At 41.3% G+C, this 17784-nt stretch overlaps 1 protein-coding gene across 1 annotated transcript in view; it reads right to left on the reverse strand.

Annotated features, from left to right (window-relative positions):
- Positions 1-208: 208 nt before the first annotated feature.
- The window catches only part of YY1 (YY1 transcription factor), a 35039-nt gene continuing 17463 nt past the window's right edge, over positions 209-17784 (reverse strand). The window contains exons 2-5 of the mRNA XM_012747104.3: positions 17178-17340; positions 7947-8007; positions 6221-6379; positions 209-5381 (exon numbers count right to left, since the gene is read on the reverse strand). Of these exons, the coding sequence (XP_012602558.1) occupies positions 5199-5381; positions 6221-6379; positions 7947-8007; positions 17178-17340 (566 nt within the window). The 3' untranslated portion in view covers positions 209-5198. The remainder of the gene's footprint in view (positions 5382-6220; positions 6380-7946; positions 8008-17177; positions 17341-17784) is intronic.

Genomic DNA, 17784 nt, shown 5'->3' on the forward strand with positions numbered 1-17784 from the left:
CTTGGGAGGCTGAGGCAGCAGGATTGCTTGAGCCCAGGAGTTTGAGGTTGCTGTGAGCTAGGCTGACGCCACGGCACTCACTCTAGCCTGGGCAACAAAGCGAGACTCAGTCTCAAAAAAAAAAAAAAAAAAAAAAAAAAAGAAAATATGTAATGAAGGGCAAAAGAGGCGGCTTAGAGGAGTGAGGAACAAACAAGAACCACAGGCATTAAAAAGCTTAACATTATGCATTTATTGTATTTTATAGAGCCATGTTACACATGCTTGGTGCTTCAAACTGAGTTATCAATGTTTTTCTGGATGCAAAGCCATCTGATGCTTGATGCGGATGCCTTAAACACTATAATATTTCTGCATCTATGACCTATGAGCTAAGGAAAAACCAAGGACAATTCCAGAAATGGCAAAGAACACTTAAGAAAAAGATGTACATGAGACACAATGCTAAGTCCTTGAGTCAGGGCCTACAGAAATTACCAGAAAGTGAACAAAAACAGAATTTTTCTCACCATCTGTAGTAGGTTAACAGAGCCTCATAACAGGTATGGATGCCCGTCTCCCTCTGTAACATATGCAGATACCCTGCAGCCCCAAGGGCAGCCAACAGAACAGACCACAGCAAACTGCCCCTCCCCACAGACCCCAATGCTGTTTCTTATGGTGGCTGAGTGTCTGATGAACAGCAATTTGATCAAACATGCCACTTTGTGGAAATTCAATCATTGTGCATCAGATGAATGAGATGCCACCACACCGACCCTCTGCAGACTCCCAGAATGCTAGCTGGGACCCAGGGCGCTGGGATGCGCAGCATGGCCAGAGCCCTCCATTTGGCAGCTCACACCTTCTTGCACCTTGTTTGTGGGAGGTATGATCTGCCTGCTAACCTAATGCCAATATACAACTTCAACATTCCCTTCCAGTTTTACTAAGGGGGACTGGGCAATGGGCATCAACAACACGCCACCTGTCCCTCCCAACCAAGTCTCCCAACAGTCCCAGCTCAAAGGTCCTCTCCAGCACCGTAATGACCACTCGGGACTGGTGCAGATGCCAGAAAGCCTCTTAGCCCTGTATCTGCCCTCCTGTGGGTGAGAGGCCAGCCCACTCCTGCCTGATACCGCGCTTGTCTGAAGGGCCTGCACTTAAACCATCTTCAGGCAACCAGGGCATCTGCCCACAATCTGAGCAGTAACAAGATAAAATTCAAAGGTCAGTAATTTAGGGTGAATGATATCTAGCCAGCCAGCCAGTCAAATGCCAAAGAGTGACTGGTGATTCTGAAAGCATGGAGTACCTTCTGTAAACTCAAAGAGAAGTGCACGACCAGAACCGCAGGGAAGTACACCCTCGACTTTTGGCTTCCTCCCCCACCTCTTGGGTTTGGGTGAAATGCACCTACCAGGACCTCCTGAGCCAGAATTATGAAGTAGTGCTACAATCACACTAATGCCAGTGGAGCTGGGACAAAGGGCCCTAAGTGTTCCCTACGGCCAGGGGTCCAAGGCAGTCCAGTGACAGGCAAGGAGCTGACTTCAGCAGGCCAGCAGAGCAGCTAGGAGGAAACCTCATGGCACTGGCGTGGCCATCAGGTACACACCTGTGAGCAACTTCAGCTCTTACTGCTGTTTTGACCTTTGGGATCGTTGCTTGCTCTGGTGGCCAGACGTCAAAAAAAAAAAAAACAAAAAACACAGGAACTTATGGAATTAAAGATTAACAAGGACTTCCTAAGCCACACTGATTCCAGATCATAGAGGAGTCAGAGACACAGGAAGTGATCATTTCGCTCTGCCATAGCAGGAATGGGGGGTAGATAGAATTATTAGGTTTCCAATTCAAAAACTTATTTTAGGAGGCCTGGTTTCCCTGTGCCACAGATAAACTCTAGTCTGAGACCCATCTGAGGCACATTAAAATAATCAAGTTTTGCTAGGCAGAGTGTAAACAATGTATACCGGGGCAGCAGCAAACCCACCTAAGAATTCTCAAACGACTTGCTGGGTAGGCTTCTTCCTGACTGAAGTGACTCACCTATTTGTAAAGAAATGAACTTGAACTCTGCTTAGGAACATGGGCAGGCAATGCGCATACTATTTAGCAAAATAAGTGACATTTGTAAGAACCTGTATGTTAAACCAAATAGAAAAAAAAAATCTTGATTTTCCCCAAACCCTCAGGCCTTGAGTTTAGGCAAAGCATACAAACACCATATGAAACCAACAGCATGAGTTCAGGGTCACCTTGGAAAATAAATGCCACCCTGAGGTGACAGTTCTTTATATAAATATTATGCTCCCCCTTCTCAACCCCACTACCAAAAGGGGGGAAATAATAAATTCAAAAATAGAAAACAACATCTTGTTAAGTGTAAACTTATCCTCTGGAGTTTTTATATTACATATGCTAGAAACATGCATTTATTTCTGCTCAGATGTAAGAAAATATGTCTATCAGTATTACTTATAAATTAGATTAATCCTCAAGACAATGGACTATTAGAACACCATTTCAAATTTTAGTAAATTACATCTTTAGCAAAATTATAAAATCTAACCACAAGCAAAACGGGTTTAGGCTAAACCCAATGAGACTTCCCTCTACTTTTTATAGTGTTGCTCATTTATTAGTTTCCTACACTATTGTTGGAAATTCAGAGTGCTATGTCAGCAAGGTACTTGTACATTAAGTTTGCTTTGAATCCCAGATTAAACTTACAGAAGTTAACTCTGCAGACTGAGAGAAAACATGTGAACAGAGAAGAGTCAAGGGGAGTGATAACTATTCCACTCAGAGACAGAAAGGGACAGAAGAGATGACCAAAGGCATCCCCCAAGGGATCAAGGCACAGAGGAAGAGGGGCCTCCTTCCACCGGGAGCCTGGCTCCTGCACGTCATGGCATGGCTCCCAGGGCTGCTGGCAGGACTTCTCCACAGCACAGGTGTGCTGTTGTGGGCCCTTGGGCAGGGTCCTGAGGACGGTGCCAGGGCCAGGCTTCAGTGCAGCATAATGCTGGGCGAGGGTGATGCAGCTCTGGACTCCTGCTACAGGCACCAACCGGAGTGGCATTTCAGTACAGCCACACCGGGACTGCTCAACCTGACAGTGGGGAGGGCAGGTACGGGCATCAGTGGAATCTTCTGCCCAGGTCTCGCCAAAGAATCCCACGTTCTCATCAGGGCACTTGGCCGTGAAGGGCATCTCCACCAGGGGCTTACCTCTCTCCTGACTGCCAGATACAGCAAAGCCTGGCTTATCCAGAGAACAGCTGGGGTCTTCTGATTAACTCAGTTCCACCAAACTACCAATGGATAACAGATTCTGGACGAATAAAAAAAAGGGCCTCAAGTTATATTTTTCATTCATGATTCAAAAGGCACTTCAAAATTCCACAGAGCCACAGGGTCACCCATCCTCCTGTATAGGACCAATGGAGAAGCTATAAGAGATTGGGCTACATGTTTGAGCTGATGGTGTCCTGGCCATTTTGTAAATAAATCTGGTACTACCTAGTTTGTCATTTATCTCGCAGAGTCAAGCATACATAGCATAGGAAGACACACAGTATGTTTGCATTTTGAATAAATGGAATTTTGCTGTATCATGGCAGTTTATAAAATATTTTCAACAAGTCTGATATTTGACCCTAAGTAAAGTCCAAAATTATAATTGTATATTTAAGAGGTCACAATGTGAGAGGTAAAGTACTCATTGAGCACAATTTCTGGATAATCTAATCACCTCTCCAATCTGCACCCAGTACCCATTTAGAAGCATGAAATTAAGCTACTGGCGCTCAATTGCCACATTTGCTAACATTTAGTAAGGACTCCAATGGATGGAGGAACAAACACTCTCAAACCCAATAACCACCAACTGTAAGTGTTTTCTGTTAGAGAGCCCGCAGGAACTGCTCCGAAGGCAGCCTGGGTGATGGAAAGGCTTGCTCTTGCCTCTGTGCGCCCCACTGCCAGCTAGCGCCTTACCTTGGGAGGCGCTCAGGCCCAGGCCCAGATGCTTCACTCACATGCCTGCAGGGGGCGGGGACAGGTTAAAATCACATCCTACCACCAATGGCCTGGTCTGGGGTTCTCTGAGGTAGCTCCTTAACTTGGGTTGCCTGTTACTTGCTTTCAGAATTCAGGACATGTAAGAAGTATTAAAATATTCATGCATTGCTTTAACCACAAATCACTGTAATTGAGTGCAAAATAAAGGAAACTTGAGTTGCTTTATTTAGCTTCCAATTTCTGGGAGGCTCAAGAATTATAAGTATTCTGGACAACAGAAGAAAATAAGACTGTGCTTACAGATCTTTCTCTGCCATGTCCTTGCTTTAGGATTGCTGCTTTATTATCGCCCTTTCTGTTACACGGGATGTACACAGCAGGTGTTAAAGGTACAACACATTCTACAACTGAGCACCACTTTCTGTAACTGAACAGGCAAAGAAATTACACTGAACATCAGCATCTGGCAGTATTTTTTGGAAAAAAAAGTGACTAAAATGGGTTTAAATTGATTAACACTATTAAATCACATCTAATATTTGATACTACATGATTCAATACAGCTATACGATACAATTATACAAAATGTGTTAACATCAAAGAATACAACCAAAATTAAGATAGCAAACAAAACCTATATAACTTTTTTTTTTTTTTACAGGAAAATACTTTTGAAGTATGCATGTAACTGCCCATTCTTTTAAAGAAAATCTACTGCAAGCAAAGTTATCAACCTCCAGAAAAATCACACATAGCATTACTAAGCATATCCCCAAAAAGTGTACAATATGCACACTTGGAAAATACAAAATTAAAAAAATTGTAAGCAACAGGTGAGCTTCATATTTATAAGAATGTGAAAAGAAGTCCCATTTTGAGCACTGTTGTATAAAGAATTGTCTTTTGATGCGAAGTTCATGAATTGTCCTCCTGTTGGGACCACACTTTACAAAAACACCGTGTTTTTGAAACGAGATTACAGAGCAAGATAGAGCATCTTAGCAATGTCATCTTATTAAAGTTTTTTTTAATTTTTACTACTTTATCAAAACATGTCCCTTAGGTGTGTAGGATTCATTTTTAAAATTCTTCCTAGAAATAATATACAAAGGAGAGGCATATTTATTCCCAATCACACTCCTGGAAGATGCTTCCCGTGGTCGAGAAGGGTCTTCTCTCTCTTCTTTTCACTGGTTGTTTTTGGCCTTAGCATGTGTTAAGATGTGAGATTTCAGGTTAGTTGACTGGGCAAACTTCTTATTACAACCATCGAAGGGGCACACATAGGGCCTGTCTCCGGTATGGATTCGCACATGTGTGCGCAAATTGAAGTCCAGTGAAAAGCGTTTCCCGCAGCCTTCGAATGTGCACTGTCGAGGAAAGACCAGAGATCAACCCACTCAGCAACTTTGACCAGACCCGGGAATCAGCAGCTCACTGCTTTGGTAGAGAACAGCCTATTTATTTTACCAAACACTTTTCCTCCCTGCCCCAGGCGAACTTTCTAGATAATACTCTAGAATTAGTGGCCAGGGATCTCTAACTCCACAGGCTGGACAACCCCTAAAACCCATGGATAACCCTCCTGAATTGTTTTAACACAATGTAAGAGAAATCTCTTGGCAAAATGGCTAGAATTATCCTGAATATCAGGTTAAGGCCCTAGTAAGTATTTTGTGAATATTGCCAATACTAAAACAAATGATTAAGGAGGTTCTGGTGTCAATTATCCAAAAAGAATCACGTTAAGATTTACTGGCTGCACTGCTAGTTTATTTACTATTATATGCTTAAAACAAGATAACATATTACCTATACTTACTCTCATAAAATTTTAGAAATTCCCTGTCAATTAGTAATTCAATATACTATTAAACATCAAAAATAAATTACTTCGATCCTACAGTGAATACACTAGAAATTTAGTTTTAGGTTAACTCCTGAATAATCCTGTTTTTCTCCTGCCATAAAGCACGCTCCACAAACACTGATACATTCTGTCTTCGATACCATAGACCAGACATGGGGAAGTCGAGAAGCTGGGCAACTGTTCCTGTGGCTCCGCAGGAGACCATTTCTGTTTCTCATTAAGGAGCAATAATAAGACCCTGACTCTGGGCCGGCACCTCCTGTGCCGTCACCACACTGCCCTCGCCTGCCGTGTTCAGAAGGGCAAGGCAGTACGGAGGGGAGAAGGAACTGGCTCTACCTGAAAAGGCTTCTCTCCAGTATGAACCAGTTGGTGCCGTTTTAGTTTTGAGCTCTCAACAAAAGCTTTGCCACATTCTGCACAGACGTGGACTCTGGGACCGTGGGTGTGCAGATGTTTTCTCATGGCAGAGTTATCCCTGAACATCTTTGTGCAGCCCTTAAAACAGAGAAAGAAGCTTAGTGGTTCACATTGCAAACTGTAAGAAAGGATTCAACCACTTAATAGCCTTTACTGACAGATTTAAACAAAACAACCTCCCCATCCCCCATTTTAATTTGACTTCATATTACAATAGAACATTCAATAATCTAAGACAAAAACAGACAGCGGAAAAGTACTTATCATTTAATGCAAACCCTGTTTCACAGATGAGGAAACTGAGGCTTAGAGATGTCTTTAAGTAGACTTGCCCAAGGTCACACTACTAGTAGTAGCCAAACTGGGAGTAGAACCCAACACCCTGGCTTCCAGCTACACCACAGCCGCCTCACCCAACTATGTCCCCCAAAATGAAGTAACAGAAGCACTGATAAATAAATGGAGTTAAAATGACGGTAGTCCACCACTACCTTTGGTGGGCCCCATATTCTGTGCTGCAACAATGGGCTGTCATTCTCCATCGCCTACTGTTCCCTCTTCTCTCTTTGCCTCTTTCCCCTTCTTGACAGAGAAAGAAGCAAGAGGGTCTCCAAGGAATGGCAACTACAGAAGAAATTTATTTTGTGAGACACTAGAAAAGGAAGCAGGCAAACTGATACCAGTGCAGGGGAGGGGGCAGATGGATGTGTGGTGCTCGAGAGAAGCATATCCTTAACAATTTCTTCTGCAGTTGTTGTCCAATAATGGGGTGAGTGGGGGAAATGATAAGACAGCATGACAGAAGGACAGCACAAGTCACCACTGGACAGCTTCACAGGCACGAGGGGAGCCACAGTTTTTTCACCTTGACCTCTAGACCGAGTTTCCATTTAGAAAATGGAATTTAAAAATATTTAATTGGTATACGATATATACATGCATTAAAACATCACTGTACCCCATAAATATGTATAGTTATTATGTGTCAATTATAAGTAAAAGAAAACTTAAATTTGGAAAGCATACAGAAAAGCTAGAGAGATGACAGGCACTTAAGGCTTGACTGTTTTCAAGTGCTTATCTTTGGCCCCAGTGAAAATCATTACATTTTAAAATCTCCACATAAAGAGCATTAAAAAACAATACAAAAAAGTTGTGAATGCATAGACGCTATGGGGGCAATATCATGAGCTAAATTTATCCTTCCCCAATTTTTAATTTTTAAAAATTACTTATTCCATTCATAATTCCTCCCCCTTTGTTTCTCTGTGCCTATGTGATACTTTTGTTATTCTGTTAGTTTTACATCCAAGTTAAGTCTGAAAGTAGACTCCAACACCTTCTAAGTGCTTTTCAGGTTTCCTTTTTATTTAAAAGACTAGCTATGTTTGAAAACAGTTAAGTACCACTCTAAGTAATTAACAGGGTCAAATTTATAAAAAGAAAAGAATTGTGAAGTCTTTATTTAGCTTATTTTAGCAACATTTAAAATAATTTCCAAATTCAATAACAAGCCTATGATCCCATAAATGTCTAAGAGTGAGATACAACCCAGTATCTTAATGTTGATTTGTGCAAATTTCTTATAAACTCTCTAAAGCTTCACTGACAGTTTAATGAACACTTTTCCCCTAGCATTACTTACTTTATGAGGGCAAGCTATTGTTCTTGGAGCATCGTCTTCTTTAATTTTTCTTGGCTTCATTCTTATTAAAAGAAAAAAGAGAGAGACAGACAGATTTGTAGGAGTGGGTAGACTTAACTGGTATAAATCATATAGTCCCTAACATGCTTTCCTTATAGGTAACAAAACTAAAATTATAATATGCTTCCATAAGGAGAAAGGATGAGACAACTGACACTGAGTGCCAATGACTGTGACGTAGCCTTCCCACTTTTTAGATAAGAGTGATGAAGCTCAGAAAGGGTGAGTTGCTGCCTACAGTCTCACAGCTACAAGCTGGTGCAGCCTGCAATGGCACTGTGATCTGTGTGATTCAAATACTACCTCTTTCCTCCAAACTCTTTAAAAGATCAACAGCCCAGATAACTACAGACAAATCTAGTAGGAGGTAGGGCAAGGTATCCAAAAGCAGATGCTATGATGCTATAGGTGCCTTAAAGAGGAACAGTAAACATGGGAGTATCTTAAAAATACACACCTCTACACACCCACTTAAAAAAAAAAAAAAACACAAAGTGGGGCCGGGCATGGTGGCTCACGCCTATAATCCTAGCACTCGGGGAGGCTGAGGCGGGTGGATTGTATGAGCTCAGAAGTTCAAGACCAGCCTGTGCAAGAGCAAGACCTCGTCTCTATTAAAAATAGAAATTAGCCAGAAAACTAAAATATATGGAAAAAAAAATTAGCCAGGCATGAAGGTGCATGCCTGTAGAGGCTGAGGCAGAAGGATGGCTTGAGCCCAGGAGTTTGAGGTTGCCATGAGCAAGGCTGATCCCATGGCACTCTAGCCTGGGCAACAGAGTGAGACTCTGTCTCGAAAGTGGGTCCAACATGGATCCATTTCGCACTGATACAAATGATCATTTAAGCTTTACCACTTTTAGGCCAGGCGTGGTGGCTCACACCTGTAATCCTAGCACTCTGGGAGGCTGAGGTGGGAGAACTGCTTGAGCTCAGGAGTTCAAGACCAGCCTGAGCAAGAGTGAGACCCCATCTCTACTAAAAATAGAAAAAATGAGCTGGATGACTAAAATTAGAAAAAATTAGCTGGGTGTGGTGGTGAATGCCTGTAATCCCAGCTACTCCAGAGGCTGAGGCAGGAGGATCACTTGAGCCCAGGAGTTTGAGGTTGCTGTGAGCTAGGCTAATGCCACGGCACTCTAGCCCAGGCAATAGAGCGATCCTCTGTCTCAAAACAAACAAAAACAAAAACAAACAAAAAAGATATTATCATTTTAGCTGGGCATGGTGGCACATGGCTGTAGTAGTCCCAGCTATCCCAGAAGGCAAGGCAGGAAGATTGCTTTAGCCCAGGAGTTTGAGGCTATTGTGTGCCATGATTGTACTTGTGAATAGCCAGGGCACTACAGCCTAGGCAACACAGTGAGCGCCTGTCTCTTAAAAAATATGTATCATTTTAAAGAAGGGTACAGAATAGTCCTTTTAAATGAAGATTTATATTACACATAAGCATAATATGTATCCTGAAGGAAACACAACATACTCTGTATATTATTTAATTTTTATTATAGCATTGACTTTTAGCAGTGGGGGGTGGGAGATTTAACAAAGCCCCAAACAATGTCTTCCTTTCCTGTATCCTGTGATCTGGGAAAAGGATTACCTGATCCATATTAATTTATAAAACCTGAACTTGTGAAATCACCTGGTTAAACTTTCCATGCCCTGGAAGAGAAGAGTATAGGAGGAACAATGTACTTGGTAGCTATTACTCATCTCCATGGAGTTGTGTTCAAGACTGTACTTGACAATTTCTGCTTTAAATTCTACGAGAACATTTTTAGTCTGGTATCCTCCCTTACTCTAACCTTGTGAATACTCATTCTTTCTTTCATGTAAATGGATTATGGATTGAAAATCCCTGCTCCAAAAATGCAAAATCTGAAACTATTCGAGCATTGGCATGACACCACAAGTGGAAAATTCCACTTGTGACTTCATGGACAGGTCGCACTCAAAAGACAGTCAAAACTTTTGTTTCATGCACAAAATTCTTTGAATCTCGCGTTTAGAGTTCAGTCCCACTTTCATATCTCATTATGCACATGCAAAATTCCCAAATCTGAAATACTACCGAGCATTTCCGATGAGGGATACTCAAATCTCCATTACTACATTAAGTGAGTATTTTTTTAAGTGTCTTTTGTGTAACAGGGCTCTGATTAGCTTTTGTTATCCTGAATACCAATAAGTATTAGAATGCTTTTTTTTTTGAGACAAGAGTCTCACTGTTGCCCAGGCTAGAGTGCCATGGCATCAGCCTAGCTCAAAGCAACCTCAAACTCCTGGGCTCAAGCAATCTTACTGCCTCAGCCTCCTGGGTAGCTAGGACTACAGGCATGCACTACCATGCCCAGCTAATTTTTCTATTTTTAGTAGAGACGGGGTCTCACTCTTGCTCAGGCTGGTCTTGAACTCCTGAGCTCAAGCAATTCTCCCGCCTCAGCCTCCCAGAGTGCTAGGATTACAGGCATGAGCCACCACACCCGGCCCCAGAGTGCTTTTTTTTTCTGTTTTTAAAAGCTCTTTTGGACTTGACTAGAGTTTTGGCCTAAGTCCACAAACCTAGGCAGGACAAAAGTTTGGTGCCACTGCACCACCTGGAGGTTAGATCAGCTTGAAAAACAACAATGATTCATATGAAAGGTTCTATTCCATTCAAATACTAATTTTAAAATGTACACTAAGAACTAAGTTTGAAACTTTTGAATTAAAACATTTTATTCTTTGATGATTCTACTGAAACATTCTATGTGCCTACGGTGGAGACAGCTATGTGATTGTGTTTGTCCGAATTCATAGAATGGTACATACCTAAATGAGGTGAATTTTACTGTATGTAAAATTGTACCTTAATAAACCTGAATTAAGGAGTATTCTCCCCCCGTGATACATTTTGTTAGATTTATTCCCAAAGGAACTTAATTTTTTAGAAGACATTTATCACAGAAAATTTCAAATATGTACAAAGGTAGAGAATAGTCTCATGTACCATTTATCCAACTCTTAATTTTGTTATTGTAAGTGGTTATATTTTTCTTAAAATGGCATTTTCAAAATGTGTGGTACTCTTTAGAAATATCCTCCTCCTTCACAACTGTGTGGCAAATGTGGCTATATATATTGGTACATTTTACATTTTAATCAAATGTAAACAATGAAAAGGTCAATTTTCAAAAAGTTCGCTTAGGCTAAAAGCATTTTGTTTTGTCAGTAAAGACTAAAATCATATACCACTACTAAGAATATCTTCTCAGCCCTCCCAAACTATTCAGGGGTAACTAAGATTTGAGTTTCCCATTCACTGACTGTGATACTTTACAAAGATCTTTTTGAATCCAGAGACAATGATGACAACAGCATAGACATTATGAACAAGACAGTATGGGATGTATGACTTGGAGCTGACTTCTACTAGCTGCATGACCTTGAGCAAACTACTTAAACTTCTCAGCCTTGGTTTCTTATCTGCAAAAAGGCTACTTACTTTAGAGCTACAAGGATTAAAAGAGATGATATATGTTAAGCATGGGAAATGACAGCTATCATTACCACTGACTACATGTTAAATGGGCCTCACTAAAAAAGTTTATTGTTTTAGGGCTTGGTGTAGGGCTAGGGTTAGGGTATTAGGTTTGGTTTGGTTAGGTTTGGAATTAGGGTAAGGGTGAAGGTGAGAGTTAGCATTAGGGTTTAGGGTGTTAGGGTTAAGGTTGGGGCTAAAAATGCGTTCATTCTTTAAAAATATTATGCCAGTTGTGCTTAACACCCCAGATGGTTCTGATGCTCCAAACTACTCTTCTGACTAAAGGACTGAGGGACTGGAGAAAGAATGGCGCTAGTAAAAATGCACCCCTGAATGTATTACATGTGTATGGTGGAGCCTGGCCCCCAACCCACAGAAGTTTCCTATTCAAATAAAGGTGAAGAATATGCTCCCTCTGCTGTTTTTGTAATATCTTATTCTGGTATATATGGGAGAAACATTATGAAGATAGAGCCCAGAACCCAAATTTGCAGGAACTTCGGTCACAATTTGAGCAGGGCATTGTGTAAACCATAAGTTCCAACTAACTTGAAACCTCCAAATGTCCCAGGAGTACAGACAAACATTTTTGGAGTGGTGATTCTTTAATAAAAATAAGCCTCTTTCCTTACAAAATAAGATTAAGTTGAGTTCCAGACCAGAACCACCAATTTTGACCTGTGCCAGTGGAGAAGTTCCTGTGTAATACAGCTACCATTTGCAAGCACGATCCACCTCTCTTCTTTATGTAAAGATACGGCCTTAGCCAAATGAAACAAAGTTTGTTTAATCAACTATCTCTTAAATAGACAGCATATATTCATGGGATGATATTGAAGTGTTTTAAGGTATTTTCATCTTCATTATCCTATTTCATCTTTAATCCTGTGAAAGAGTCAACAACAAAAAACTAATTTGGGATTGGCCTAACCACTATTTATTTATAATAGACCAAAGGTTTCAAAGGTCTAGACCAAAGGTTTTCAAAGGCCTAACTTTAGTTAATGAAACAGGCACAAAGGTTGTCAATTTAACTGGGAAATGGAACTTCTCAAGTCCCACTCACTGACCACTTTTTAAAGTATTTACTGAACAGACATATCCAAAGTCACTCATAGTGCCATCTCCCCAATGCCATGACTTTCAAATAAAAGTCATTACTTCCTATACTTTGTCCACAATGTACCTGCAACTGATTTTCTAAGCAGTCTAGGTGAGTGTGGCAGGAGCCTTAAACATTCTTTTGTCAGTTTCAAGTCCAGTTCAGCATGCCATCACTCCAGTACATGGAGAAGAGGGAAAAACAGCTAACACTCTACCCTAACCCCACAGCTCAGGGCCTCCAATGCCACTCTGTGAGTCAGGGTTGCAGGGGATGAGGAATGGAAGCTATCAGAGCAAGTTTTGTGGATCTTAATCAGTGAAGAAGATGTGGTCTGGTCCTCAGCAGTTTGAAACTCTTGGTGCCTCTTCATCTTCAGTCTTCAGAGTCCAAGTCACCAATTCTGGGGCCTCCAGAAAATCCTATTCAACTGTTACACATTCTCAAAATGTGAAGACTTAACAAAATACGGCAACCCAGATCAAATATTTCTCTTTCTTTTGGGGGGGGGGACGGAGTCTCACTTTGTTGCTCAGGCTAGAGTGAGTGCCATGGTGTCAGCTTAGCTCACAGCAACCTCAATCTCCTAGGGTCAAGCGATCCTACTGCCTCAGCCTCCCAAGTAGCTGGGACTATAGGCATGCGCCACCATGCCCGGCTAATTTTTTCTATATATTTTTAGTTGGTCAATTAGTTTCTTTCTATTTTTAGTAGAGACAGGGTCTCTCGCTCAGGCTGGTTTCAAACTCCTGACCTTAAGCAATCCACCCGCCACGGCTTCCCAGAGTGCTAGGATTACAGGCGTGAACCACCGCACCCGGCCAAGATCAAATATTTGCTACCACCACCTCCAATTATTGAGATTTATTTAGATGAACATGATCTTCAAGAGATACTATGTAGAATGAGAATGAGAATGAACCTGACCCTCAATCCACCTCACAGGGCCCAAACTCTGCATCTTTACTTTTTACACATTGTCAAGAGAGCAAGATTTCATTCTACTCTATACATAAAACCCTTAACAGGCAGATTATAGAAGAAAATAAATACCATTTATATTCATATTGTGAGTATATAAAGATTGCTTACTGTAGGGTTAAACAGTATGCTAGGATTATACTTCTTGCTCTGCAAGTCCAAAGGAGAGAATCTTGCTAGATTCTGGTCATGTGAGTCCTCTCTCTTTAAATATTGTCAAAATTATGCCCAATTTTTAGGCCATGGCTTTCTTAGCCCTAGCCCCTTTTCAGGAAAGTTCCTGGTTGCCTTTTCCACACTATCACACTTCTTACTCATTCTATCCACTACTGCATGACACTGACTATTCCTTTTTTTTGAGACAGAGTCTCGCTTTGTTGCCCAGGCTAGAGTAGAGTGAGTGCCCTGGTGTCAGCCTAGCTCACAGCAACCTCAAACTCCTGGGCTCAAGCAATCCTTCTGCCTCAGCCTCCCGAGTAGCTGCAACTACAGGTATGCACCACCATGCCCGGCTAATTTTTATTTATATATATATATGTTGGCTAATTAATTTCTTTCTATTTATAGTAGAGACAGGGTCTCGCTCTTGCTCAGGCTGGTTTTGAACTCCTGATGTCGAGCAATCCGCCCGCCTCGGCCTCCCAGAGTGCTAGGATTACAGGCGTGAGCCACCGCGTGGGCCAACACTGACTATTCTTAAAGAAATTCTTACAGCTGGCTGACTTGACTATTCTAAGTTGAATGTATTTTCCAGCCTGCTGCACAGCTGTCCCCTTGGTTGTTTTTCACTAGATGTCTTTCTTCTGATGTCCATCTTCATTTTGTTGTAGTATACCCTCAAATAACCTCAGAAAGGGTGCAACCTAAAATGAATCCATAGGTCTCTAAAATTGTCATTTCTTGCTCTTGTATTTTGACTGACAGTTTTGCTGGATCAAGAATTCTGTTCTTAAAAATCCAAAAAAATATATAAATAAGATAAATAAGGATTTTAAAGAAAAAGATTTTTCAAAACAAAAAAATTATTAAAAAGAATTCTATATTTACAACAATTTTTCCTCTCAATGTTTTATTGTCTCCTAATTACCTGTTGCTGTTGCAGAAAAGTCTCATTCAAGTCTATCACTCTTTCGTAGATGGCCTATCTCACTGGAAGCCTTCAGGCTCTGACACATGCCCCTAGATTTTCTGTTCAGAGGACTGGGGACAAGGTCTCCTATCAGCTGCTCCAATTCTCCAGGGAGTGTGAACAATGCCAAGGTCACTGACACCTAACTACTTCTACTGCTTAACTATCCCCCCTTCCCCTCTCTTCTAAACTTCACTCCAGTCCTCTCTCTGCCCCCCTCCACATAAATTACTTCACAATATATAATCTGAAGAGATTTTACTCATCCCTCTCCTGTACCTTCTGGAAACTTCTTCACTGACTGCTGTGATGCTGTAGCTCCCTAAGTCTCCTCCTACTTGTCTCAATGATGCTCCTACTCTGTCACTGGTTCCTCTTACCCTGCAATACAAGGGTTTCCCCAAGATTTTATGCTGGGGTCTTTTCCTTCCAAAATCTCTCCCCTCAAAGAGATTACTTAACATATGCATGCCTTTACCCCCTCCTTCCATATCAGATGACTCTGGCCCTAACTTACTTCCTAAAAACACCTCAAGTCCAATATGGATGATTAATTAGCATCTCTAACCAAACACTGACTGCTCTGACCCCTAAACCAGAGCTTTCTCCTCATTTTCCCTGTCACCTGAGTGAAGCTTTTGTCAATTTTGATTCTGCCCTTTTTGTCCCCCAACACCCTTCTAAACATAGTCAACCCATTTCTAAATTTTTTCCATTGTCTCCTGTAATTTCTATCACATTTATTCTTTTACTAACCAACTACCACAATTCTGGCTCAGGCTTTCATTAGTTCTTATTCAACTGACTTCTCCCACTTCCTGGTTGTACCTGCACCAATCCAGTCTGATAGACTGCTGCAAAGTAATTCTCTTATATCCGCCCGCCTCAGCCTCCCAGAGTGCTAGGATTACAAGTGTGAGCCACTGTACCTGGCCTAAAGCCCCCTTTCTCTACTGCTCAAAAACTGTTAGCACCTGCCCACTGCACACTAAAAAGTCCACATGGGTTGGCCCCAGGATTCGTGGACCTTAATGATCTGATTCCAAATTACCTAATCATTTCCCTCTAAACATCCTAATTCCCAGGAAACCCCTCCATCTCTACCTATCAAAACTCTATGCTCTTCAGGCCCAAATCAAATGCCACCCCTCCATAAAGCTTTCCTTAATTTCTTTCTTCCATCTCCAAATCCTGAGAACATAAGGAATAGCTGCCTAGTTTTAAGAATGTATGACAACATTGAACACTGGCACAGTATTTGGCCCTATCTGTCCAAAAACTCTAACCTCACTGCTGACTAAGTGCCCTACAGATTCAACTTTTATTTATATTTTTTGGAGGGAGAAGGGCAGTTAATATTCGATTCACATAATTGTATTTGAAACATGAATGGCAATAAAAGCTGGAATGTCATCAAGAAAAGGATAGAGCTTTAACTTTGTTAAGCCATGATAAATTAGAAATAAATCAACGCATATATTCTCTAAAGCTGTAGTTTCATTGGAAAGAAGGATAAGAACCCTCTTCATCAAGTCACAGTGGGATTGTTATGCCCACTGCACAAGTTGGGAAACAGGCTCCCGGTGGCAGCAGTTGCCCACCTTGTTTTCAGTAGGACCAGGAGAGGCCTGGCAGGGAAGACAGACATGCCAGGAATTCCAGCTCTTTCCCTCTACCAGTAACCTCTCGAGAAAGAAAAAAATGTGTCCTACTCTGTTCTAAGAATGTGCAAGATCACAAATATTTCTTTCTTCCTGTTCCTGCCCTTGCCTAAATTTCCTGGGTTAGTCTAGTTTCCATCCAATCCCAGGAATGGAAAGGCATTAGGTCTTTTGCTCCAGATCGTATTAGTTCATTTCGTTGCAAAACAAACAAACATTCAGTGGGTTCAGGTCTTCTTGACTGCTCACCTTGGACAGGCACAGGAGTCCCAGCCATAAATACCTGACCTCTTCTTATCATGCCAACTTAACAAAATGCTGGAGGCTTAGCTGATGACATTCCAAAATATGAACTATGATATCCGTTCCAGGGGTCAGCTGGGCAAATCTTGTACAGACCCAGGTCTCCCACAGCTTAGTCTAATACAACGCATCCAAGTTTAAAATGTATACAAAGAGGCCATGAGGTAGTGTAAGAATATCCATTTCGAAACAAATTATGTGCAATTTTATTTACTCACAAGCAATGCCAATTATGGAATTAAAGAGTATTTGCCTCATCTTATTGTCTACAATGATCTCAAATGCTGCCACTCACATTAATAGCATAGTTACTACTAAAAATAAAGCTGACTGCTTTTATTTTCACAAGTTTCTCTAGAGAAAGAATATAATATAAACCACTATTGTGACTGAGGCAAAAACAGCACAGCTGGCAAGATTCAAGCACTGTCTATAATTAAAAGAATTAGGAAAAGTTCTTATAACTTACCTAGCAAATTCCGCCAGTTGTTTGGGATCTGAGAGGTCAATGCCAGGTATTCCTCCAGGAGGAAGTTTCTTTCCTGTCATATACTCTGAATAATCGGGAGGCGAGTTCTCTCCAATGATCTGTTCTTCGACCACTGTCTCATGGTCAATATCTTTTTTTTCATCTAAAACACATCATGAGATTATCTTAGCTCAATAAACACATTTTAAAATTATAAAAACTGCTTTCACTACCAGGTTCTTAAATGGGTAATTAATAGCCACTACGTCAATTTCTTAACCACCCACTTTTTGTCCTCAATCTCTTGAAATCCTGTTTTTGCTCAAAGGTCACCAAAATCTTCAATGCCAAATCCAATAGACCTTTATACTAGCATTCTTCCCTAGCCTCTTGGGAGCAGTTCACTGTTAGTGGCTTAGTCACTGCACTTCCCTGATTCTACCCCGCTTCTCTGAGTGGCTTATTTTCAGCTTCTTGGCTTCTCCTCCTAGTTGTCAGAGTTCTGCTTTTTATCCACCACATGCATTTCCTGGTAATTACCAACTCAGCAATGCCGACTCAAATCTGATTTCACGGCTTTCGCCTCTTAGTTAACCTCTTGCCTACC

This window comes from Microcebus murinus, chromosome 6 (assembly GCF_040939455.1).
Source record: "Microcebus murinus isolate Inina chromosome 6, M.murinus_Inina_mat1.0, whole genome shotgun sequence".
Lineage (NCBI taxonomy): Eukaryota > Metazoa > Chordata > Mammalia > Primates > Cheirogaleidae > Microcebus > Microcebus murinus.